The 24,645-nt window shown below is 41.4% G+C and overlaps 1 protein-coding gene across 10 annotated transcripts in view; it reads left to right on the top strand.

The window, feature by feature from the left end:
* PTPRD (protein tyrosine phosphatase receptor type D) overlaps positions 1–24,645 on the top strand; it is a 315,163-nt gene that overhangs the window by 241,281 nt on the left and 49,237 nt on the right. For all 10 annotated transcript variants that reach the window (XM_036260627.1, XM_036260626.1, XM_036260625.1 and 7 more), the window contains 3 exons: positions 5,955–6,130; positions 19,353–19,472; positions 19,978–20,132. In XM_036260627.1, the coding sequence (XP_036116520.1) occupies positions 5,955–6,130; positions 19,353–19,472; positions 19,978–20,132 (451 nt within the window). The remainder of the gene's footprint in view (positions 1–5,954; positions 6,131–19,352; positions 19,473–19,977; positions 20,133–24,645) is intronic.

Below are 24,645 nucleotides of genomic sequence, written 5' to 3'. Positions count from 1 at the left end.
TGTCCGGCGCGCCTGCCTTGTGTAGCAGATAAGCAATCCGAGGTCTGGACAGGTTGAACAGCTGCCCAAATGGCAGAGAGCACGCTGCCAGCAGCCCAGGCAGGAGGCCCGTTTCCTGGGCAAGTTCCTAAATCTGTAGCAAGTGCTCCTAGTCCCGAGGCCGCACAGGCTCGCGGGCCTCCCCTGCTGTGCGGAGTAATGCACAGGTGTGTCCATTCTCCTTACCATCGATTCGATGATTCGATGATTCGTGTACTATTTTCGGTCCTGCTTTTCCAGTTAACGTTAGGGCATAAGGCCTTTTGATAACATGTATAATTTTAAATAATCCTCAATAAGAAAAATCTTGTCCAAAAAAAAAATTATCTGTGGACTTGAAAAATCGAATGCAATGCAAATTGTTGTTGTTTTTTTAAAAAAACCCACTTGGTTCTATTAGTCCTCCTCAAATAAATACCAAAACAAAATTATATATATATCTTGTCACTAGTCATGACAAAACAGCTCAGATAGTAAATTCTTGTTTTTTTTTCAAATCCTCACCCGAGGACATTTTTCTACTTTTGTTCTGATAGAGTAGGAGGAAGGGGGAGAGAGAGAGAAACATCGACTGGTTGCCTCCTGCACGACCCCAGCCAGGGCCAGGGACGAACTGCAACTGAGGTACATGCCCTTGACCAGAATCTAACCCGTGACTCGTTGGTCTTCAGGCCGACGCTCTAACCGCTGAGCCAAACTGGCCAGGGCCAGATAGTATATTTTTTAACATTGTAACATGTTTTTGAGGTTTAAAAGCACTTCTTAGTAATTATTCATTACAAATATTTTTTTTTTTTTTTTTATCCTCACCCGAGGATATTTTTCCATTTTTTGTACAGATAGAGTGGGAGGGAGAGAGAGGAAGGGAGAGAGAGAAACATCGACGTGAAGGGACACATCGAGTGGCTGCCACCCGCACGACCAACCAGGGCCAGGGACAAACTGCAACCGAAGTACGTGCCCTTAGCAGGAACCGAACCTGGGTCTCTCCGGACCGCAGGCCAACGCTCTAACCGCTGAGCCAAACTGGCCAGGGCACAAATATTCTTTTAGACAGAGTAGCTTTATCTTTCCAGGGATTTCTCCCCTTCTGTTATATTCAAATGCAAGTAGGAACAACATCAGGAGGCCCTGTCCTATTCACTCATGCTTCCATGAAGAAAAAAGCTGCTGTCCCTGCATTTGGAGCTCAGGAGGATGTTTTCAAAGTTTTGCAGGCAATTAAAAGAACAGTGGATCCCAAAGTCCATGTTTCCACTGACAGCTATAACTGCAGTTCCCAGCAAATAAAAGAAGAGTCTGTAACTTACTTAATTCTGTTTGAAAAGCTGTTTGCTGTAGCTTTTTACACATAGAGAACACAGAAGCCCAGCTCGACCCATCTTTTACCTCATCAGAACCTCTGTTAGTCTTAAAGACATGAGTTTCACAGCTCTAAGTTCAGTCGGTCCAAACACGAAGACCCAGTCTAAACATGTAATATTTTAAGCACCGCAAGATAGACTTGCCTATTAAGTGATGCAATAGACTTTAACACAGGAAGGGGGGTGCTGGGATAATATGAATTCAAGATCCAGCCTCAGTTTTCTCATGAGATTAGAATGATAAACATTATTGGTGTTGGAACTATTTACACGACTATTAATTGGAGAGCACATGTAATACATGGAAATTTACGACATTTATATTATAAATATAATAAAGCCACGGATCCCTAGGAAAAATCAACTTTTAGACCTAAGTTCTTGTTCTTGAACAATGACATTAAGACTGACTCCAAGAAGCCGGTCCTACAATAATAACAGCCCTAAGATTGTTGCCTATGTCAAGCTAAAGGCAGGTATTTTTGCTTTGCTCTTTTGGGTTTTTTTTAAATCCTCACCCAAGGATTTTTTTCCGTTTATCTTCAGATAGAGTGGGAGGGAGAGAGAGAGAGAGCGCAACATCAATGTGAGAGGGACACGTTGACTGACTGCCTCCTTACAACCCCAACCAGGGCCAGGGACGAACCGCAACCAAGGTACGTGCCCTTGACCGGAATCGAACCTGGGACTCATCGATCTGTGGACTGATACTCTAACTGCTGAGCCTAACCAGCCAGGGCTGCTCTTTTGTTTTAATAATTCCTCCCTACCATCATCCCCCACCCCCCAAAAAGGACAAACACCATTATTATACTATTGAACAGAGGCCTCCTTGACTCCAAGAAATAAAAGTAATCAGCTAATTTATAGTTATTCTGTATTCTTTCAGTACTGCACTTTAAGTTAGGTTTCTAGCTGTCATAGCCTCGGAGCAAATCAATGAATTCTCACACACTTCTCTTAGATTAGAAGTGCACTCGGATTAGTGTTGCATTAGCAGATGCAAATCATTGTCTGGATAAGGCAGGGAACGGAAATAAACAAATGTGCCTTACTGGGAGGAGATTACCCCCAAAAGGCAGAAGAACGTTGTCGCTCCAGCCTACCAGCAGAAACATCACAGTCAGTCGCTACGGAAGAAGCACTTCATGGCTCCAATACACTTGGCAAGGCAGCATGTCAGGTTGTCCCACCCCCCAACCCCCCGGCCAGTGTTGATTGAAAACTTTTTCAAAGTATGTTTGTTGCATTGAAAACTAAGGTCTCATGGACTTAAAACACACTGATTTTCCATTTTAGTTTCCAGTCTAGGGTTAATATTTTTAGAAGAGCAGCACCCCCCCCCCCCCCCCCGCAAACTCTCTAAAATCATCTCTCATTCATCTTTCTACGCAGCGTGTTATGTTGGGTTGTGTGGATGTAGGACACGTTAGATCTCAGAGCTTCTAGAGAACACAGCCCAAGGAGATGTGAGAGAGGACTTACCCAAAATGTCTTTTTGCTGGAGTGGGTTCAGGGATTTGCCAGAGGGGGCTTTCATCCCAGGTACAATCTCCACAGAGAAAAGTGTCAGAATAGAGGAGGAGCCTCAGCATTCTTTTCACGATGTAAACATTAGCCTGATAATTAGTTCTACGAAGTGTCGACTTTTTGTTTTTCATTCTCTTCTTTTCAAAATAGCAAGTCCCAAATTCTTAAAGCACTGGGTGATGCAGCATTGATCCCAGGTGCCCGGTAGTTTTCAGGCAGAAATTTTGTGTTTATTCCTGGGGAGAGCAGCCATTATTCAGTAGCAACCCATTCACCCTGAAAAAAGAGTAAGAGGGTCTTATTCCAGCTTGAGCAGTAGGTGTAAAAACAGTTCACCACATACCTGAGTGCTGGATGGGTTTGGTTGCCTTGCTTGAGATGTGGGTGTCATGCCCATCACCTCTGTCCTCAGACACATGGTTCAAACACATTTGTTATCCTCGATAAGGGGGCATGCATGGCAGGGTGTCCAGTCGATGTGTTTTCTGAGTTATTAACCCCGATTTCTCCATTTTGAATTTTGGGAAACAGTTTGTTTGTGTTGAGAGCTGAGTGAGACCCATAGCCAAAAACCTTCCCATGTGTTCTTTAATGTTGATAACTGCTAAATTAAAATTTCAAAAGTGGGCTTTTCCTGTTATAGAATAGATGTATTGTTGGCTCAGAAACAAATCCTGTGGACAGGTAGGTGTGCTGCTTCCCAGTGGCTGTAACCTGAGGACTTCATTTAAATTGTCCTTTGAATCTACAGTAATTTGATGTCAGGGAGGAATAGGATCTTTATCAACAAATGGCTGCCAGAATCCCAACTGTTTCTTGAGTAGCTGTAATAGATTAATAATGTTACAGCTAACTGAGCTAAAGCCTTTTTGCTCAAAAGGCTTTTCACAAATGCTGGTGGTATTCCATATCCATGTGTTCGTGGTGAAGCCCAGTGGTTTCCATCTGACTTTCATTACTTTTCTTGAGAGGATCAGTTTTACAACTGGAATCAGAAAATCCGTCAAAGTAATTGAAAGTGGCAATCAGTGAAATATAATAATTTTAGCTTGGGAACATATGTTTTATTATAAAGAAAATATTATTTTTTCATAAATCCAAGACCCGTGTTTTCTCAGAGCGCAAAAGGAACCATGTACATGTTCTAACCCTACCTCCCACATCACAGCGATACCCTGTAGAGTGCTCGTCCCCCTCTGGGAATAGGCCACGTGTTACCTCCCAAGGAAATCGATTCCCTTTTGATTCTGACTATTTGAAAATCCATATCTCTGTAGTTACATCCTTCAGAAATGAAAAACTTGGGTTTCAACAGAGTAAACCTGAACCTCCCTTCAGATATACATGGACAGATCTTCCCCCCAACCCCTACCTTTTTGGTGCCAAGTTGTATTATATACTCCTTTCTGACATGGAATAGCTTTCACTTCCTTAGTCACTCTGGCCACTCTCCCTGGAAGAAGCTCAAACTCACCTTATTTCTCTTAAATGCATTATTCTAAAGGAAAATTAAATTCTCAATCAGAATATCTACATGAAACTCTAGCTCTGCTAGTTATTAAATGTTGGAACTGGAGAAAATTATGTACTCTTTTTGTCACTAGGAATAGCAAAGGTGAATGAAAGAGACATGGTCTAAAGGCCGAAACAGGCCACAAGCGAGTCAACAAACAATTCTGGAATTACAGTTTGTGGTGTGAAATGTACAGAATTGCCAAGGGAGTTCTGAGAACAGGCCTTCCGAGGTAGAGGCAAACGTTCTACGATGGGAAGGGACCGAGTATGTTCCAGGAGGTGGGATGGCACTAGTGCGGTTGTTGTTTTCTAACAATTGGAGGCAGAGTCTAGAGTTCAGAAGCTTAGACGGTGAGTATGGTGAGTGGAGCAGGATGAGTCTAGAGAAGTGCAGAGCTTTGTAGCCACTGTTGAGAGTTTGGGTTTTATTTGAAGTGTAAGGGGAAGCCGTTGTTGGGTTTGAAGAAGTGATGCTACAGTGTCTAAAATTGTTTTTTTAAAACTGCCCTCATGCTAGATGGAGAACAGACTGCAAAAGATAAAAATAGAAGTGGGGCAGCCAATTAGGAGGCAACTGTCATAATCCAAAGAGAGATTCATGTGATGCAACCACCCCATGAGGTTTAAACAGGAAGCAGTACTCTGTAGAAGTTAGGACAAAGTCGTAGCTGACTGCCTGCCTATAATTAAACCAAACTCCACCATCTTGGGCAACTTTTCAGTCTCTGTGCATCTCAGTTTTCCCTCTCGTGGAAGGAAGATCAACACAGGACTTACTTCATAGAGTTGTTGTGAGGATTAAGTGAGTGCCCTTTTCACAAAATCTGCAAAGCATTTTTTACTATTATGACATGCTGTGTCACATTTTTTGTAATGACTCAAGCATTATTTTATTTTTGTCTGGGAATGAGGATGAGAATGAGTGAGGAATGTGATCAGATCATTGTTTATTCTCCCTGGCGAGCTATATTTTGCTGATGCAGTGGAGAAAGACAGTGTGGAAGAAGGCATTCCATGGACAGTGATTATGTTTTGCTTTCTTTGGTAGTCCACCTTGTCATTGTATAAAGATCTAACACCTCAAACATCGCATTGCTTTAGTTCTGTTGAATCTTGCTTAGAACCCAAATTCTAGCCCTGGCTGGTTTGACTCAGTGGTTAGAGCATCAACCTGCAGACCAAAGAGTCCTGGGTTCGATTTCAGCCAAGGGCACGTACCTTGGTTGCGGTTCATTCCGGCCCCGGTTGGGGTCATGTGGGCGGCATCCAATCGCTGTGTCTCTCTCATGTCAATGTATCTCTCTCTCTCTCTCCCCCCCACCTCCCACTCTGTCTGAAGATAAATATGTAAAAAAAAATAAAATAAATAAACCCAAATTCTAATATATCACTGTGATTCCTCTGGCGTAGTGTGGAACAATAATACAACAACGCCACTAGGCAGTGTCCCGGGCTGTTTCTTCTTGTCACGTGTTCGCCTCGCTGAAGAGTGTTCCTCTGTTCCAGGCATCCCAGGGAGTGACTATGTGAATGCCAACTACATAGATGGCTACAGGAAACAGAACGCCTATATTGCAACACAGGGCTCTCTCCCTGAAACATTCGGGGACTTTTGGAGAATGATATGGGAACAGCGGAGTGCTACAATTGTCATGATGACTAAATTAGAAGAACGATCCAGGGTAAGAATACATATGTTTCTCTTCCCTTAAAACCTCTCCTCAGATACTCCCTATGTTGCATATTTTATTCTGTGAAGACGCAAACCTTAAGCTTTGACCTTCTAACAGACATTATTGCCAGTGGGCATCGACATCCCTGATTAAACCATTCTTCGACACTTCTGAGCCTTTCAAAGAAAAATTCTCTCATGTTGCAATGTGATCGCTAAAACAAACACAAAGTAGTACTCAACCAAGTAGACAACTTAGAGAAAATATATATTAGCTTGAACCAAGTCTTTCAAAAACATTGAACAAAATCATACAGACTTTTGGGGAGAGTTTCAGCAATATCTACTTCAGCATTTTCTTTCTCACAATCTTCAGCTTCAGATCTAAAATTGTGTGACACGGGCTCTTACTTAAATTAGTGTAAATTAAGTCAGGGCAGCCAGAGAAATGATGTTAATACACTGCTGAGAAAGCGCATGAACGTGTAGCGTATTCTGCTAGTTTAGCCTTTTCCAGAATGAGTAGAATTTAATAACAGAGTCATTGCTTATTAAGATCCAAGAAAGGAGTTTTGTTCATCATATGGATCTAATATTATGGTGCATGGCACGTTAGTTAAATGCTGCTGGTTTGCAAAACTTAAACATAATGGGTAAGCTACATTTCCAAGGAACTGTGCAGATATTGTAGCCAGTTGAGGAAAATCAATCTTTAACCTTGAGAATTTAATGAAGGGTTCCCCGAAAAAAATCACTGAAGACAACATGTGCTCTCACGGAAGAGGGGGATGTTCAGGACGGAGTTTGCAGCCACCGGTGAGAAGGCTCTCAGTGTGGTGGCAATAGCTCCGCGTGGGTACTGACGGGGAATCCAAAGCTCGACTGCCCATCTGTTATGTGACACTTGAGGTTTTCTAAATGGTCTTCTAAGCTCCGTTCATGGCGGTCTCTCTTAGCCCAGCTATGTATATGAGGGAAGAGTTGAAAGCTGCCATGAGGATTTATAAGGAAAAAGCTCAACCTTAGGAAAATACAAAAAGTCCCATCTGTTACCTTACAGATAAGGAGTTTACAAATCAGAAGATATGGTTCACAACTGGTTTTACAAAACCAAAAAAGTAATCATATCTTTTTAAGATGTGAATTCTATAGAAATATTGAAATCTTGCCTGAAATGAATTTAAATAAAAACCGTTATGACTGTGAAGACACATATCTTTACATGCAAACTCCAAAGGGTATAAATGGATCTATTATTGATTTGTACTTCGGGTAACACCTATACAACAAGCCCTTTCTTTAAAAAACAACCTCCTACCCAAATAATTCTTGAATATACCTGTTAATAATTATAACAATGTCTAACATATTAGGTGTATTGCTATTTGACAACAACCTTCTGAGATAAATACTACTGTGATCTCCACTTTACATATAAGTAAACTAAGGCTCGAACATTCCAGAAGGTCACCCAGGGTCATTTGGCTCCCAGGGTGGTATTAGGAATTGAAGACAGTCTGAGTCCAGAACACATGTGCTTAACCATCAGGCAATACTGCCTGCTAACTCTTCTGTGAAGCAGAGACAGCTCAGCTGCTGTATTTTGGCATACATGTGAATCCAGCCTACCCAACCACTCTGCCGGGAGATACCGGCTGGTAACAAGCAGTCATTTGTAAAAGCTGTTTTCAGTAAAACACACATTTTATCTTGACACTGCAGGCCTTCATTAAACCATGCACAGAAACTTGTTTTGAAATAACCAAATGAAATTCTGCCCCTTTTCTCCCTAATTGCTTCTAATAATAAAGTTGGTTCGAACGGGCCCACTGCCACAGCATCTGATGGTAACGAGCAGTTCTTGACGGAAGGCATTGTGACTTAAATGCCTGCAGTTTATCTGTATGTTGCAGGCTACCTTTTCTTTCCCCACCTCAGACAGAGGAACTTATTTGGAAGTTACTAAAGGAACCTCTGTTTCTTCCCTTCATTAATTACTCTTTGCTCTTGCAAGTTAGCTTTCTCTTTGTTAAATGGCCTAAAGGAGGCCAATTAAAATGCTGTCTTGTGATTTTTATTCTGTGGCAATTCAGCCTGGACCCAGACTTGTGATGACCTGCATGAGCCAATATAGAGGAGTCTCAGCCATTATCAATCTGACCTACAAATGGGCCCTGACCCCTGAGGCCCCAAAGCCCTTTGTTCCCCCGTCTGGAACACTTGAGAGTAAATGGCCAAATGTCAGAGAACTAACAGAGCACCGGTGCCCCAAAGTGTGTCACCTGTTCCTCCATCTTCCTCCTTCACATCACCCACCTCACCTTTTCCCTACACGGTGGCTCTGGGAGAAAGGCCAAGGCATCCCTGGATTCTCAGACAAGACCTTGGATTGAGTTTCACTGTAAAAACCATGTTATATAGTGGACAGCTGATACTGAAATAGATAGCTCCATACTTTAGGGACTTTGTGGGTTATGTGGCTGACTTGGAGACTCAATATATTCTCAGTTCCCAGCAGCCAACATCAAAGCAGACATTTGAACAAGTGTTGGCTTTAGTTAGGAATTGCCTGCATCTCCCTCATAAATGGAGGTGGTCCAGGTAGTTTCAATGAGTCACGTCTCCAAGGGCTGACATCTAAATGTTAATTATTTCAGTTAAGGCTCAGGTTCTTGAAATAATAGTCATTTCCTTGGTAATTGGAGGAAAGTGTATGTGTACATAAGTAAATAGGTGTGTGTATTAGAAGTATGTAGGAGTACCTATTGACTGGAGATTTGGAGTAGGGAAGAGAGAAGACAAGGAAAGGAAAGAGAGGTAACATGATATCACACAAGACTCGGGGACATCACCATCAGAGCAGGGAAGCTCCATGTCGTAGTTCCAAGAAGGGGTGCCTCACGGTCAGATCTCTGAGTTTAGAGTCCGGCTCTAGTGCCTACTCACTATGTAATAATGAGTGAGTTACTGGATATTGACTGAGGTAAGGAATGTGACAAGGTGGCTCAGTGAATCTCAACTATTATTGTTGGGTTTGAGAGGGAGAAGTTGGAGGCTTTACTCTTACCACTGTACTTTCCCCTAAAGCTGTCTTCCAGATCATTTAGTTTTTTCTCTCCAAATGAAATGTTTGTTTCTCTGTGGCTGACGGCGAATCCTGGCCGAGTTCATAGAGCAGTGCATACGGCAGATCCGGCCCGCTGTCCCCGGTGTACCACACCTGTGCAATGTGGTCTAGAGGAGAATGTAGCTGAGAAATGGGCGTTTTCCTGTGTGTGCCTTTCCCCAGGAGGCCCTGCTGCAGAAACTCATTCATCAGTCTGCAGACCGACCTTGGCTATTCTGACTGCTACTTTCACTGCAGCTCTATCTTGAAAGAATACAATGTGAGAATAGTACGTGATAGCGACATGAATTACACATGGTAACAATGGTCAGCAGAGTTCATGTATTCTTTATTTTTTATGTTTTATTTTTTTAACTCATCTTAATTGTTGAATATATTACAGATGCCCCCTTCTTTCCCCCATTGATCCCCTCCTCCCCAATCTTGCCCCCCTCCTGCCTTCCCCACACTATCGTCAATGTCCATTGGTTCTGCACATATGTATAGAAGTTCTTTAGTTTATCTCATCCCACTGTCGCTTCCCCCTTACCTTTGAGGTTCCTCAATCTAACAACTAATTTGTACTTCTTAATTCCTTCATCTTTTTCACCCATTTCTCCAGCCCCCACCTATCTGGCAAGCAACAACAAGTTCTCTGTATCTATGAGTCTATTTCTGTTCTGCATGCCCATTTTGTTTTTAGATTCAGTTGTTGATAGATATGTATTAATTGCCATTTTATTCATATTGTTGTGTTCTCCTTCAAGAAGACCCTTCAACATTTCACATAATACTGGTTTGGTGGTGATGAACACCTTTAACTTTTTCTTGTCTGGGAAACTCTTGATATGTCCATCTATTCTAAATGACAGCTTTGCAGGATAGAGTAATCTTGGTTGTAGGTCATTGCTTTTTATCACCTTAAATATCTCTTGCCACTCCTTTCTGGCCTGCAAAGTTTCTTTTGAGAAATCAGCTGACAGTCTTATGGGAGTTCCTTTGTAGGTAAAAAAAAAACCTGCTTTTCTCTTGCTGCTTTAAGATTCTCTCTTTGTCTTTAACCTTTGGCATTTTGATGATGATGTGTCTTGGTGTGGAACTCTTTGGATTCATCTTGTTTGGGACTCTCAGTGCTTTCTGGACTTGTATGTCTGTTTCCTTCACCAAGTTAGGGAAATTTTCTGTCATTATTTTTTCAAATAGATTTTCAGTTTCTTGCCCTCTCTCTTCTTTTTCTGGCACTCCCATGATGCGAATGTTGGTACGCTAGAAGTTGACGTGATTGTAGAAGGAGGCAAGACTGCATTTACCTACGTTGCCATTCTTGATAGGAAGTCTCATGTATTCTTGATACCACGTTTCTGTTTGGTTCAGTTTTTCATTCCCTCTCCCCATTCCTAATTATCTGATGACACTAGGGAATTCTCTTCTTAACACCTATCTCCTGTGTTTTCCAGCTTTCTGTTATGCCTAGGCCTGGCTCACTCTTGCTGTGTCACTCTGGCCTGCTTGTAAACCTTGCTGAGTCAGACCAGCTCACTCATACAAAGGGCTGCTGGGTTCATTAGCAGCAATTAGAAGTTTAAGTGGCCTTGGTTAGAGAAGTGACCATTCTTAGGTTTGACTAAAGAAGGTCTTACACATGTGAGGTATGACCTAGGACTTCGGTTGGCCATTTGAAAACTTAAGTTCTTTGAGTTGTAAATATTATTACTCCCCCTCAAACGTGGCTTTGAGAGGATCTCAAATCTAACTGAAGAGACAATTTGTATGATGTATACACTCAGTTTCAACCCCAAGGAGGACATGTGTATGTTGAATGTTTTCTATGCGTTTCATTCAGATATATAAAGAAACAAAACAAAATATAAAGGCTAAAATATGGAGACTTTGAAGGTAAAATATGATTGCTGCCTGAAATACAGATCAGTTTAAAGCCTTATAAAATGTACTGTGGCATGAGATACTATTAGTGGGTTTTATTCCACAGTTTCCATCTTTTTTGCCAAATGCTCTCAAGTTCTGCGTAGTTCATTGATTCTGTAGAAAATCATTCTCGTGCCCTAGAATGTGGTCTCTAATTGTTTCCATGTTTCATAACATGCCAATAAGCACATGAATTGGTTTGGGCAACCACATGTAGGGAAGAAAAAGTTTGGAAAAAATGAAACATTGGTAGGAGAATAAAATACATACAGCTGGGATTTCCACTCCAAGGGTGTTATTTGTGGGCAACTGGGACACATGGTTGGCAGCTTCACTTGAAGAATTGAGAGTCTCCAAGGTGGGATTTGCCAAGGTGATTCCTGGCCCAGGAAGCTCTATTATTTTGTTGATGATAGGCCACTTTTTGTTGTTGTTGTTTTCTTCATTTATCTGCTTTTGACTATTTCTTATCTACTTTGTTTCCCATCTTGAGGTACACAAGACAGAGGGAATAGGTAAACTCATGCTTGGCAAATTCTTGAGCAGCCTTCTTTAGTGTTAGAAGCTGAAATGGCTGAACAAAGGTCAAGGGATATCTGGCTTTTCAGTAGTTCTCACCTTCTCTCTGGCCTGCCTTTCATTACTGCCCACAGTTGACACTTATTGTTGACTCTGTGTCTCACAAGTTTTAGAGTGGGGGCTGGTTCACTTAAAGAGCTGTGATTGTGTGGTGCCTAGTGCCATAAATGTTGAGGATGGAGACTGAAATGTCGACATTTCAGTCAACAAATGGGTCATGATTCATGATTTTAACCGTCATCCATTGTGAACCACACTGATGTGTAGTAAAAGCATAGAGATAGAACTGAAGACTTGTATTCTTGGGTTCCAAACTGCAAACTCTATATTCTGTGTCCACAGAGAGTATCATGGAAACCGCTTGAAGACATTCATTGCTAAAGCAGGTCAAATGCTTTGTGCATCATGAGAATGAGGCAAGTCCTGCTCCACTCAGTAGTTTGTATGTGTGCTACGGAATGGAGGTTAGATGCTCTCAGCACCAAAGGGACCAGGCGGGTGTTAACTACACTGCGTTAGTAGTTGAGGGAATTCGAGTTATGTAGACTTGGCATTTGGCTAGTAGAACACTTACGACCTAATGACCACTTGTTCCTCCTACGTCTTCCCCAGTCTTTGAATGCCACCTTAGTAAATCTCCCTCAAATGAGAGCGAAGGTGGGACAGAGACAGACACACCAGGTTCTGTGTCAAGAGGGCAATTGCAGGCACAACAAACACAGTAACTAAAAAGGAGATTCTGGTCAAACGTTTTCTTATTTTTCTGTAAAACAAAATCTTGCGATTCTTTTCAGATTGTGAGGTCATGTTGGGTTAAACATTGGCAGGATCCCTTTGAAGATTATAAATGGCAATGTTACTGTTTTCATTGCCGTTATCGGTTCTTGGAAGAACCAGCCTTGGCCAGCGGCAGACTCATTCTTGGCCCCTCTGGTTTGTCAAGGCTCGGTACGTTTAGTGGAGAGCAAACGCTTTCCAAATGCCAGGTCTGTTTCTCCTTCCAAACAGAACTGGCAGCGCCAGCGGCCTTGAACATTTCATTTCTCCAACTGCAGCCTATCTAGGGCGACAGAAACTGCTTTTTCCTTAAGCAGCCATAGGAACGGCAGTACAAACGTTGGCTTTGGAGCCTGCCTGATGTATGGGATTGTTTTTGGAAAGTGTTGGAGACCTAATGTAAATAGGACACAGGCAGCAAGGAGGACGATGCTTGTGTTGGCAACCCAAAGGGTGTTGGGAGCCTTATCTAGCAAGTGCCATACTCGGGGTGTTCTCTTGTCAACAGGCAGAGTGTCAGAGAAAAGAGAAAGAATCCCACCAATTTCTTACTGTTGGTTAGCTTCCTGCATTTCCTACCGTCTTGTCCCGCCCACCTCCCCCATTGAGAATGGACACCTACGGGTTCTGGCTCAGCACTCTCCTAGGAAGGTGAATTGGAAGTGTCACAGCCTGAAGAAGGAGCTGGACTGAGAGGAGGAGATAAAACTTGGCTCCTGGTGACGTTTGCAAAGCCCCTCTCTTTCTCTGAAATCATATTTATAGCAATCTCAGGCTGGATTAGGTCACTTTTAAGCTTTTGAGAAGTGTGGATTGGTCTCTATTCTCAGGCAAGGCTGATGTTTAGCGGGTATGCATCCATACAATTGTACTAGGTGGTTAAAATCCTGACATGCTGTGTACTGGCTGGTGATTGGAAATGCCCCTTTATTACAACTTTGTCACCTAATGAGATCGCCCAGTGGCAGAGGTGCAGGCCTGTTGCTGGCCACAGGCAGCCACTGGGCAGACCAGGGCAGAAGCAGAGGTGACTGTAGGACTGTGCAGAGCACCTCACCATTGCAAGGATTGCGTGGGACCCAGATGCAACATGAAGGACCCAAGCTTTGTGGCGAGAGCTAATGTCCATGTGCCACAGCAAAGGGGCACTTCATGCAGTTTTTCTCTGCTTACAACACATTTTCAGAAACTTGAGATTTAATGGGAGAAGTCACTGGAAAAGTTTAGTGCAGCTCCAGCGTTAACTTTCGGCAGATACGTTGTTTTAGTCTGTTCAAGCCACAATAGCAGAATGCCGCAGACGGGTGCTTTATAAACAACAACATTGATTTCTCACAGTTCCAAAGTCTGGGAAGTTTAAGATCAAGGCGCCAGCAGAATCAGTATTCGCTGAGGGTCAACTCCCTGGTTTTTAGCTGTCTTCACACCATGTCCTCATGTGGGAAGGGACAAGAGAGCTCTCTGGGGCCTCTCTTTTGAGGCACTAATTCTATGCCATGAGGGCTTAACTCTCTTGACCTAACTTCTCAAAGGCCTATCTCCTGGTACCACCACAGAGGGGATTAGTTTCAACATACACATTTTAGGGGGACACACACATTCAGTCTATAGCACACATAAAACAAAAGGGATTTTCCACTTTTATTTATTATTATATTTCTAACGCTCACCCGAGGACATTTTTTTTCTTCCATATTTTGTTCAGATAGAGTGGGAGGGAGAGAGAGGGAGAGAAACATCGACATGAAAGGGACACATCGAGTGGTTGCCACCCACACGACCCAACCAGGGCCGGGGACAAACTGCAACCGAGGTACGTGCCCTTAGCGGGAACCGAACCCAGGTCTCTCTGGACCTCAGGCCGACGCTCCAACCGCTGAGCCAAACTGGCCAGGGCGGTAGTCAAATTCTTTAGCAGCATTCTCATTTTAGGTGTTCCACTGCCCTTGATCTCCCACCAAATTTTGGTCAGCAAAGATTAAATGAAAGGAGAAATACATAAAACAGACAGTTTGGCCACTTGGGAATAGATATGGTTAACTATTAGTTGAAAGCAGAAAATGACAACATTATTAAAAGAAAACAGGATCATGGAGATGACCTCTGTCCTTATTGTGAAAACTTAACTATTAAAACCAGCCTTAAACATTTCCAAAAGAGAGATTATAACCTATATAAACAAACAGTTCAGCATATCATTTTTTCTGTCCACTAAAATAGATCCTAACATTTATCTAAAATGTTCTCGTACTGCATATGCCCTTATTGAACAGGCGTTGATAAGTGTGTGTTAACATTTCCTCACTCCCAATAACAACTTTGATTTGTGCTCTCTGATGTGAGCACACTTCTGTCACAGGAGAACCCGCTGCCCAAACTGCTTAGATATTGATCCCCAGTCACTTCCAGCAGCAATTATGGTTTCCCATATATCACTTATTGTCTGTTCTATGTCCTTCTTTGGCAAAATCATCTGGCCCCAGGCAGGCTCTTCAAAGTACCATGTGGCAAATGTGTTTGGTGTCAGTGATGCTGGGACCCTTCAGAGGTCTAGGTTTATTACATTTGGAATTGGATGCTTTGCCACGCTGCCACACTCAATAAGTCTTTATGTAATTGAAATGAGGAGGTTTTATTTTCACAGAACTTTAGCCCATTAAAAAAAATAAGCCATCCTAGACCACAGTATAGTTGCTCAGACCGTTGGCTTCCAGGGGCTGAGCCGGTGATGTGCCAGGCACTTCCAGGATAAGCCATGCGGAGCAGACACGAACCAGGAGAATTGCCTTTCCCTGAAGCATGCTCAGCAGGCCGACCGGATCAGCCCCCCAAGGCATTCCCCAACACAAGCTCTCCTTCTGAGTATCTTGAACTATGTTGTATCACGTCTATACAACTATGTTGTATCACCTGGCTTTCGATGGTTTGTCATGAGAGAGGTAAAATGAATTAATTTCATATCATAAATTCAGCCATGGTCAACCTGTTCTTTCCATAATTATGAAGAAATGAAAGCTTTCCATAGAAGGGTGATTATTTTGTGATAATATAAAGAAATCTCCCTGAAATTCAGCCAGAAATTTGTGCTGTCTCAGGTAGGTTAGGCCTCAAGGAAAGTTACCGGGTGATGCTTCAAGCCCACAGCCTGGTAGCAGGTTCTGCTCCTCGCCTTTCCTCCCTCCGACTCTTAGGCATTGTCTTCGTGCCACAGACTGGGTAGGTGAAGGGAGTTGTTTGGACTCTGACCAGGGCCTTGAAGAACCAGGAGATGTAAACACAACTTCGTAGTCAATAAGGCTGTTAGATTTGGGGCAGAGTCTACATCTCATTATACTTTGGTATCCCCATACCGACTAACATTTTACCTTCCACCTAGAGTGTCCTAAATATGTATCTGCTGGGATTAATAACATGTTCCTTTTTTTTACATTTAGAAAGATTTAGGTAATTTGTAACAACCACCACAAAAAATCAAGCACATAATCTAACTAGTAATTAATAATAGCTATTGCCTGTTGAATGTCTCCTGGTGCTGGCCGCTGGGTTTAGTTCCATGATTTGGGAGCCTTATGGTGGGCCTGGCATGCCGGAGATAATGGTCCCCATTTTACAGATGAGGCCGCAGGGTTTGGGTCCTGGAAATAGCGAAGCAGCATACTTGTCATCCAGCAATGCTGCAGACTTTCCGTGAATCGGTCCTGAAGGCCACATGTAGTCGCTTCAGAATCAAATAGGAAAAAGCGAAACTCAGTCCTTGTCCTCAGGAGTGCCTGCCTTCTCTCTGGGTCTCTATAGTCATAGGGGAGCCACCTCCACTTCTAGCTCACACTCCGCTCTGTGCGTGAAGCCTCGCAAGTACTTCGTCACCCTCCCTACAAATGCCTTCTGAGGTTTTCTCCCAGGAAAATAGATGGGGAGAGGGCCTGTTGTCAAAGGAAACATTTCAAGAGAGAAAAATGGAGCTGGTTCATTTGCATTCGCTAATTAGAAGAAAAAATAGTATTGCTATTGTTCTGCGTCTTTTCTCTCTGCACCTCCGACGTGTTCTCTAATGTTGAAATCAGATATTATTGGTTTAGTGAATGGCTAAAAATGAAAGACTTAAAAGAAGAGCTGTCAGTAAAGCTAAGCCCTTAAATTTGGCCCTCAGAAATCAGATGAAACCTGTGCCGGCTACTCAAAGAACGAGGTCCAGCAAAGAGGCGCTGCGGTATTTACTAATGAAGGAAGAATGCGTGGCTGTAGCTGTTCAGATAAGCTCAGGAAAGCTTCTAATCCCTCGGCTGAGCCCTGGTGTGTGCATGTGCACATGCGTTACAATGTTTGTTTTCTCATAAACTCCCTTTGTGAGATATTTCCTGAGACAAAGAACAAAGTTTAAATATATTTGCTTTAAAACACTGTTCCCAATTTGTGCAGGTGACTTTCATTTTGGGACATCACTTTTTGTAAAAAGTTAAGACTAAAGTAGATTTTGAATTGAGTACAAGAGCTTTTTTTTTTAAGTAAAAATGTTCACACTCTTTGTTCCTTATGTTAATAGTTTTGTGGCATTTTTCCCCCCAGTATTTGTTGCATTTTTCAACTTATCATTAACTGTATGAGGATAATTAGCGTAATTTTAGTTTCTCCTACATCTTAAGTTTGGAGTGGATTTGCAGATGAAAAGTCACTAAATCATGGAGTCATTTTTCCAGACGTCGCTTGAAGGTTGGCTCATGGTTCTTGATTTCCTTTGTCTTACCTCGCCACACGGTCTGAGAATAACCCATTCCTGGCTTTGAATACGATTGCATTGAATTTGGTTCGGTGCCATGACTGCCTGTAGAGATCATTTTGTCACATTAACTTGCTCTTTGTGTGCCTACCACAGTGATACTTGTCTACCTGGGATTGGATCTGTTGGTTTTGATTTGAAAGGGTCGCCATCCTGGTTGAAACTATAAAATGATGAGCTTGAATTTCTCTCTTGGTTCTTTAACTATACACTTTGCTGGAATGCTCTCCACTGTTGAAATAAGAAGCCTCCAGAGTTACTTCTGTCCTTTGCAGCGAGACATCAACTTGACATCTATTTCATGGTTGAAAACAGAACCTTTGGCTTAATTTTTGTGATCTTTTTTTCCCATCTGAATCATGGCTACTTAAGTAGTGTTGGCTCCGTTCAGGTAGAGGCCTTGGCTAAGTCTGTCCAGATCCAGCTTGGGTTTTAGTGGACGGTCTGAAAACACAGAGGGGCTAAAGTCTGATCATGCCACATCAGTGATCTTAAAGGGCTGCCTTTTCCTCGTGGTGTCTTCTTTGCATTAGAACACATGATAGAAACATAATACGTGGAAGACTAGTTTGTGCATCCAGGAAACATGCAAATATTTTTTCATAAATCCTAGTAAGAGACCAATTTTTTGTTTTAATGAAAATGTGTCTCTCTCTGTTTTTCATAGGCTAGGTGATGTTTGTGTGATCTTTGTTGAAATAATGACACAGAAGCCACACCTCGTGAAGTCAGTCTCTGCGTTACTACGTAACTGGACATTTACATGTTTTTCTACCTTTTTCTTGTTTGGGAAATTGTGTAGAGGATAACACCTCTCCCTTTTTAGAAGGTCCTGGGTCTAGATGGAAAGAGACTACATTCTTGAGGAGCACATGCTATATCTATGGAACAGAAAATTAAAATATTACTCACAGAATGCTACTGATATGTATATTCCACGTCAAAGAAAATAATTATCTGGTAATGCTGTTTACTGGGCAAAGAAAGTCTAGTGTCCATGCTAATAATGCCTCATTGCTATGTTTTAATCCAGTAATTGTAACTTGTCCATCTTTCTTTTTCAAGTAGCAGGTGTGTTTCCTGTTGTCAAACAGTACTAGATTTCTTTACCTGGAGAAATGCATTTCACTTGGTTTCATTTAAGAATTACTCCCTTTTTTCTTTTAATCTGAGATAGAAAGGGTAAATATATTCTGATGTATGGCTTTACTAGAAAATACAGTGTTGTGTGTGTCATTTTTCATTATGCTTTTTAATGCCCAAAGGATGCATTCAGTAAATTTGAGGCTTATTGCAGACCTTGAATTATTCTTTGCTGCATATTAAATTAATAGGGTTGAATACTTTTTATGTGCTTTTTTTTTCAACTCCACATATAAATGTAGATTATTCATCTCAAATGAACGGATTTTAAATTATTTAAACTTTGCACTGCTGGTGTATGACCCTCTGAGACTTTTTTAAAGAACAGACAGCTCTTTTTTCCCTAGACATTACCGATTTAATTTGTTTTGAGTACAAGTACCATTTTTCTTGTATGTTAAAAAATGCTGTTGTTTATTATACTTTGATAGATTTACAAATTATTTTCACTTTTCTTTAAACAACCGTATTTGGAAATTGTGACAGCTCAAGATAAAATGGCTGGTGCCTTTTAAACCTTGATGGATGAATGCTAACTATCTCACTGCGCCGTTTAAATGCCTACCTGCAATCTCCCTGATGCAATTCTTAAAGTCTATCCCAGAACAAATGTGTGTTTTCTTTTCGAATACTCTGAAGTTTCAAATACCTCTCTACTTATTTTACTCGGCAACAATCTGTACTTTATTTTTCTCTGGGAAAATTGAATCTGTTACTGCTTAGTATTCCTCCCAGTATGAAAAATGTGGTTTATATTGGCATCAGAGCAGTAATTTACATATATTGGGATAACAAGAATACATGCCAGGAAAAGATCAACATGAGATGAAATGCAGAAAAGCTGTTTGCCTTCAACAGCCACTCGGAGGAAAGCTGGAGAAGTCGATGAGCACCTGCCCTGAATGTCTGCCTTGTTTCCTCCAGGTGAAGTGTGACCAGTACTGGCCCAGCAGAGGCACAGAAACCCACGGGCTGGTCCAGGTGACGCTGCTCGACACTGTGGAGCTGGCCACGTATTGTGTTCGAACCTTTGCACTTTACAAGGTTTGCTTTTTATGTTTTCACCACCTTTCCCTTCTCGAAGAAGGCGTCTTTGGAGAAATCAAGTATCTTAAGGCTTTATTTACATCTTGATGCCACTGACAGCCATGGAGAATGAACTAATTCTTCCATTATCACTCAGCCATTTTTCTCTCTGTCAATTTATCAATAAATGTGGAACTCACGCTCTGAACGAAAGTTTTGGCAAATGAAGACTAGAGGAAGGAGAAGCAGTCTCCTGTAAGATATAACAGGAGCAGTCCTGATAGTCAACACCAGGGAAATGGAATGCCTCTCACCTAGGAATGTTTATCTTCCTGAGCAAATATTTGCCCTTTGCAAATAGCTTGGGGTTCTATCTCCAAGGAGGGTGTCTTCCCAAAGCACATCTCGGGGGGCGGGGAGGAATTGGGATGGCAAATGGTCCTGGTACCTCTTCCCTGCCTTACTCCTCATTACCGCCCGAGGCTAGGAAAACAGAATTTCAGCCGGTTTTCCTTCTTCCCAGAATGGTTCGAGCGAGAAGAGGGAAGTGAGACAATTCCAGTTCACCGCCTGGCCTGACCATGGTGTTCCAGAACACCCGACACCTTTCCTAGCATTCTTACGGAGAGTCAAAACCTGCAACCCTCCCGACGCGGGGCCCATGGTCGTGCACTGCAGGTAAGAGCCCCTGACGCGTTTGCTGTCCTCGCCGTCCGAGGTTTGTGGGGAACAGAAGGGTCATGTGGTTCCTCACTGGATATTTTCTTTCCAATTTCTCAGTACCTTCATAAATAATACAGCTGGGTTGTTTTTTTGTTTTGTTTTTTTTTGCTGCTGCTGCTGCTGTTGTTAAATGAGATCTCGACACAGGAAGGGTTTGATATAGATCTACATACCCTTACCCTGCTGTTTTGTCTTTGGAGCAAAAATAAATAGATAAACACAAAATTAAGTGTGCACATGGTCATAAATACATGAACATGAAACACGAGAGAACAGAGAATCAATATTGTAATTATGTTCCAGTGTCAGCTGTGTGGAAGAATATGTGACAATTGCTTGATAAATTCTTGTGGGCTGGGCTGATACAATCTTTTAACTATTATAAGGGAAAACACTGAACTGAATAATAATATAAACACACAAGCCTTCGGAGAGAATTTCTTACTGCTTCAAGATGACTTCTGCTTGTCAGTATTATAAGTCACATGTAGGCAGTTCTGACTGCCATTCTCTATATCACTGCTCAGACTCAACTGTATGTGTGTTCATACATCTTCAGTATTAAACTGATTTCTTCCAGTGTCCTGAGTTCCTCTGGAGGAGCATTACTAACAGATTACTAAAGATATCTAGTCGTATTCTGTGTATTACTATCTAAATATACAGTTCATGTGACTTCATAATGGTTCTTTGTAAACTGAGTAATTCAAATGTGAGAGAAAAGTAAAAGCTCAGTGTGGAAGTATATTAGAAAGGGAAAAAAGGCATCTATCATAAATCTTCTTCTGTGATACCTTAATAGCATAACTCTATTTTCACAAAAAGATGGGACAATGGGTTGACCAGAATAAAAGCAATTAAATTCCCCTGACTAAGCCATGCTGCAGTGGTAATTGTTAAACAATGGACTGCTCATTCTAAACAGATAATGTTGTAGTTCTCTTTTCTAGCAGTTTTTTTTTTTTTTCCCCGAAGAAAAACAAACAATAACATTACCTTACATTTATAGACTATAGTACAAATTTCAAGCCACTCCCCATGCTTTATTTTGTTTTATGCTTTTAACAATAATATGTCGAGTCAAGAGATGAGAACCCAAGAGAGACTAGGATTTGTTTCAGGTGTGGTAGCTACGAAGGTGGAGGAGGTCCAGGTGGTTTCACCTTATCATCTAATTCTTGCTCTGTTATCACCCGGACAGGGACCTTTGAGGACCGGCTGCTGTGTTGCAGTTTTTTTTTTTTTTTGCATGATTCTGAAACACTAGAAATTATTTCTATTCATTTGAGTAATTGCTTTTGCCTCATGAAAGCAGATCTCTGGTTCTTCTGCCAGTTGGTGTCAGCAGGTGCTGGTTTGACCAGTATAATATATTCTGTGATCATCTCTGAAGGCCTCAAAGAGACAGTGTGCCTGGTTACGTGGTGTCCCTGCTTGTCACATTCTTAACTTCATTATGAAGATCACACATTAAATCATGAAATGTTTTCAGGTAGAGTTTGGGCACAGGGTGAGGAAGCAGAAAGTTTGAACTCACTAAAGAAATGTTGCCCTTATATGCCTAATGGCAAAAATACAGTTCACACAGGTGTGTGTGTCTGTGATATGTATATATCATTCATATAGGTAGGTAGGTAGGTAGGTAGGTAGGTAGGTAGATAGATAGATATATTAGGGAAACCTAACTGGGAAGTCTTTACTGAAAAAAAAAGCATAATTATATGTTTATTGCATTATGAAATACAGTATGTTTCCTCTCTCAAATTGTGCTTCTCATTTCTGGAAATTGAAGTGAAGTCCTGGAAAACTATGATGCTAGGTAGATAGATAGGTAGACAGTTTCAAAAATGCAATTTACTCTCCATTGATCATAGGCAAGGCATAAGGCTGGGTACTTGGAGAGACCCAAAAAAACAGTTTTCAAGCAAGTGGGAAAGATAAGATAGATAACCACGACACCTTATTTTGAGAAAATACATACCCCCCACACATCCCTGTGTTCTGTTAAGCCACCTGGACTTGGCTGTGAGAGAGATAGATGGCTCGGAAGAAATAAGGAAACAAAGATGAATGTGCAGAACTAATAGCTGTTGACATTTGGAAGTGCTGTGCCCGAGGCTTTGGAGGAGCTGGTATTGAAACAAACAACAGAAGAGTAGGTCTGTTTCGGGGAAGAAATTTGTTAGCAACTAAACACAGTGAGGGAAAGATGCAGCATAAACTGAGCACTGGGAAATGGTCTGTGTTCACCCGCAGTAACCTCATATGTCTGGTGAGAAACCTTGGCTTCTTAATCCGGAAGATGCCATGTCCAGGTTGCCAACATCCAAACCATCATGCATCTTTGACATGGACACCAGTATGTTAAAACTCAGGAGCACACTTTTTCTGACAGGGTGGCAAATTCAAGTCATTTCAAATAACAACTGCTCATGTGGCATCCCATAAATGCGGGTTTAGACGTCACCTCACTATGCAGAAAGCGACACTCGCCAAGTCTCAAAGAAATACCGACCGTGGTTAGCATGACCATGGCACAAATCATCGCACAGAATAGTCCGTGATATGAATGTATTTCATGTTGTGATGTCTCTCATGATGGACTTGAATTTCTTTCTCTTTACTGAATAAGTAGTGACAAACTCAAAGTAAACCCAAACCTTTGCCCAGAGATCCTGTGAGGGGAAGGGAGGTTGTAGAAGTCAGGTGGTGGGCCAAAAAAGGGGAGGAGCAGAAAAAGAGAAAATTCAGCTCCTTCAGTAGTTTTGTTGAGCAATAAATATGCCAGTGACTAAGAAGTCACTATAAATAGAAGGAATTCTGACAATAAATAATAAGAAAGCATTATAAGGATAGACCAATGCAGTGAACATAGACAAGACCTTGAAAGGTCATGGAGAGGAATATATTCTACCCCATGCCTAAAAGAGAGAAAGTCTGATTCAACAGGTGTAGAAGGAGAGACCAAGTCTAGCTATCAGTCAGTTCATGCCAAACATGTAATGTCAACATTAAGCGTGTACTCTTGGAGGAAGACACAGCCTGGGTACATCTCTGGCTTGTTCACTTGTCGTCTGTGTGCCTTTTGAGAGTTATTTCATATCTGCTAGATTCTGTTTCTTCACAGAAGGGGTAACTATTCTTAGCAATAAGAATTTTATGAAGATTAAGTGAAATGATACACATAAAGCACTTAGGACAGTGCACAGTCTGTAGATGTATGGAATGATGTTAAATCATTAGTATATTAATTAATCAGTGAGTTTTAAGAGCTATATGTATATTTACAGCTCTAGGGAGAAAAATTCAGTATGAACTTAGATTATCTGTATTACCTGAGCCATCTATCCTATGAATAACCAGATGCTTATAAATAACCAAATACTTAATTGAATTGATTTTTTAAAATTTAGATCTTTTCAATCATGGTACTTCCATCAGATGTTTCATAGTGACACAGGACACTTTAATGCTATGAATTAGAATAATTTAAACAATCAGCTCTTATATAAATACCTGAGAAACCATTGAACTCTTCAAATGATGCTGTTAAAAATACAGGGAAATTAAAGGTGTGGTTCTTGATACCTTCATGATACAGTTTGAATTTAGGATTGTGTTCATGGCCCTATGTAACCTAGGCTGATCTTACCCTTGGCACCTAAGTGTTCACTCTTTCAGGCACCCAGTGACCATTCCAAGTACTTTTGTCTCTGGTTCTCAGGAAATAATACTTAACCCTTTCTAGAATCTTCTATTCCCCTTCTCTATCTGATAGTCAACCCTGCTTCATAATCCAACTCAAATAGTATTTCCCATGTGTTTTAAAAGGTGGCAAACTGGCCTCAGATGGCTCTGTTGATATATTTGGTAATTTTTTTTAAACAAATTGAACCTAAAGGCCTTTAAGCTGGAATGCACTATTCAATTTTCCAAACCCTCACCACTCCCTATTGTTTTACAGCTCAACTCACTCATAGGAATTGCTTCATACTGTAGACATTTGAAGAGAAACCTTTGAAGTTCATTCCCCATTCCTCTTCCCACCAGAAGAATTAAACACTCTTCTCTGAGCTCTAATAAAGGATTGTGTTCAGACTTAGTATATTTAGCTATACGTGTGCAGCTCGCATAGGCCTTGACATCTTGGAGATGAACTATAGATCATGCACACTGGTACCACTGCTCTTACACCTAAGCTGATGCTCAGTAATTGCTTGCTGAAATTAGTTGAAAAGTTAAGAATTTTTACAGAAACAGTAAGATCATTTCAAGGCTGGACTATTTTTTGTTCCTGTTTTTTTAATATGAGACTATTTGTATCTCTTTATATTACAGAATTTTAAAGAAAGTTTAATTATTTAAAATTGTCTTTGTCTTTTTTATACCTATTTTTCTAGTCCCTTTTTCTACTACTGTCTTTTATGCCCTTCCCCACATGTCTTCAATTCCATTCATATGTGTAGCT

Source organism: Molossus molossus, unplaced genomic scaffold (genome assembly GCF_014108415.1).
Source record: "Molossus molossus isolate mMolMol1 unplaced genomic scaffold, mMolMol1.p scaffold_m16_p_14, whole genome shotgun sequence".
NCBI lineage: Eukaryota > Metazoa > Chordata > Mammalia > Chiroptera > Molossidae > Molossus > Molossus molossus.
The sequence above is the reverse complement of the archived record's forward strand: the minus strand, read 5'-3'. Positions and strand labels throughout refer to the sequence as shown.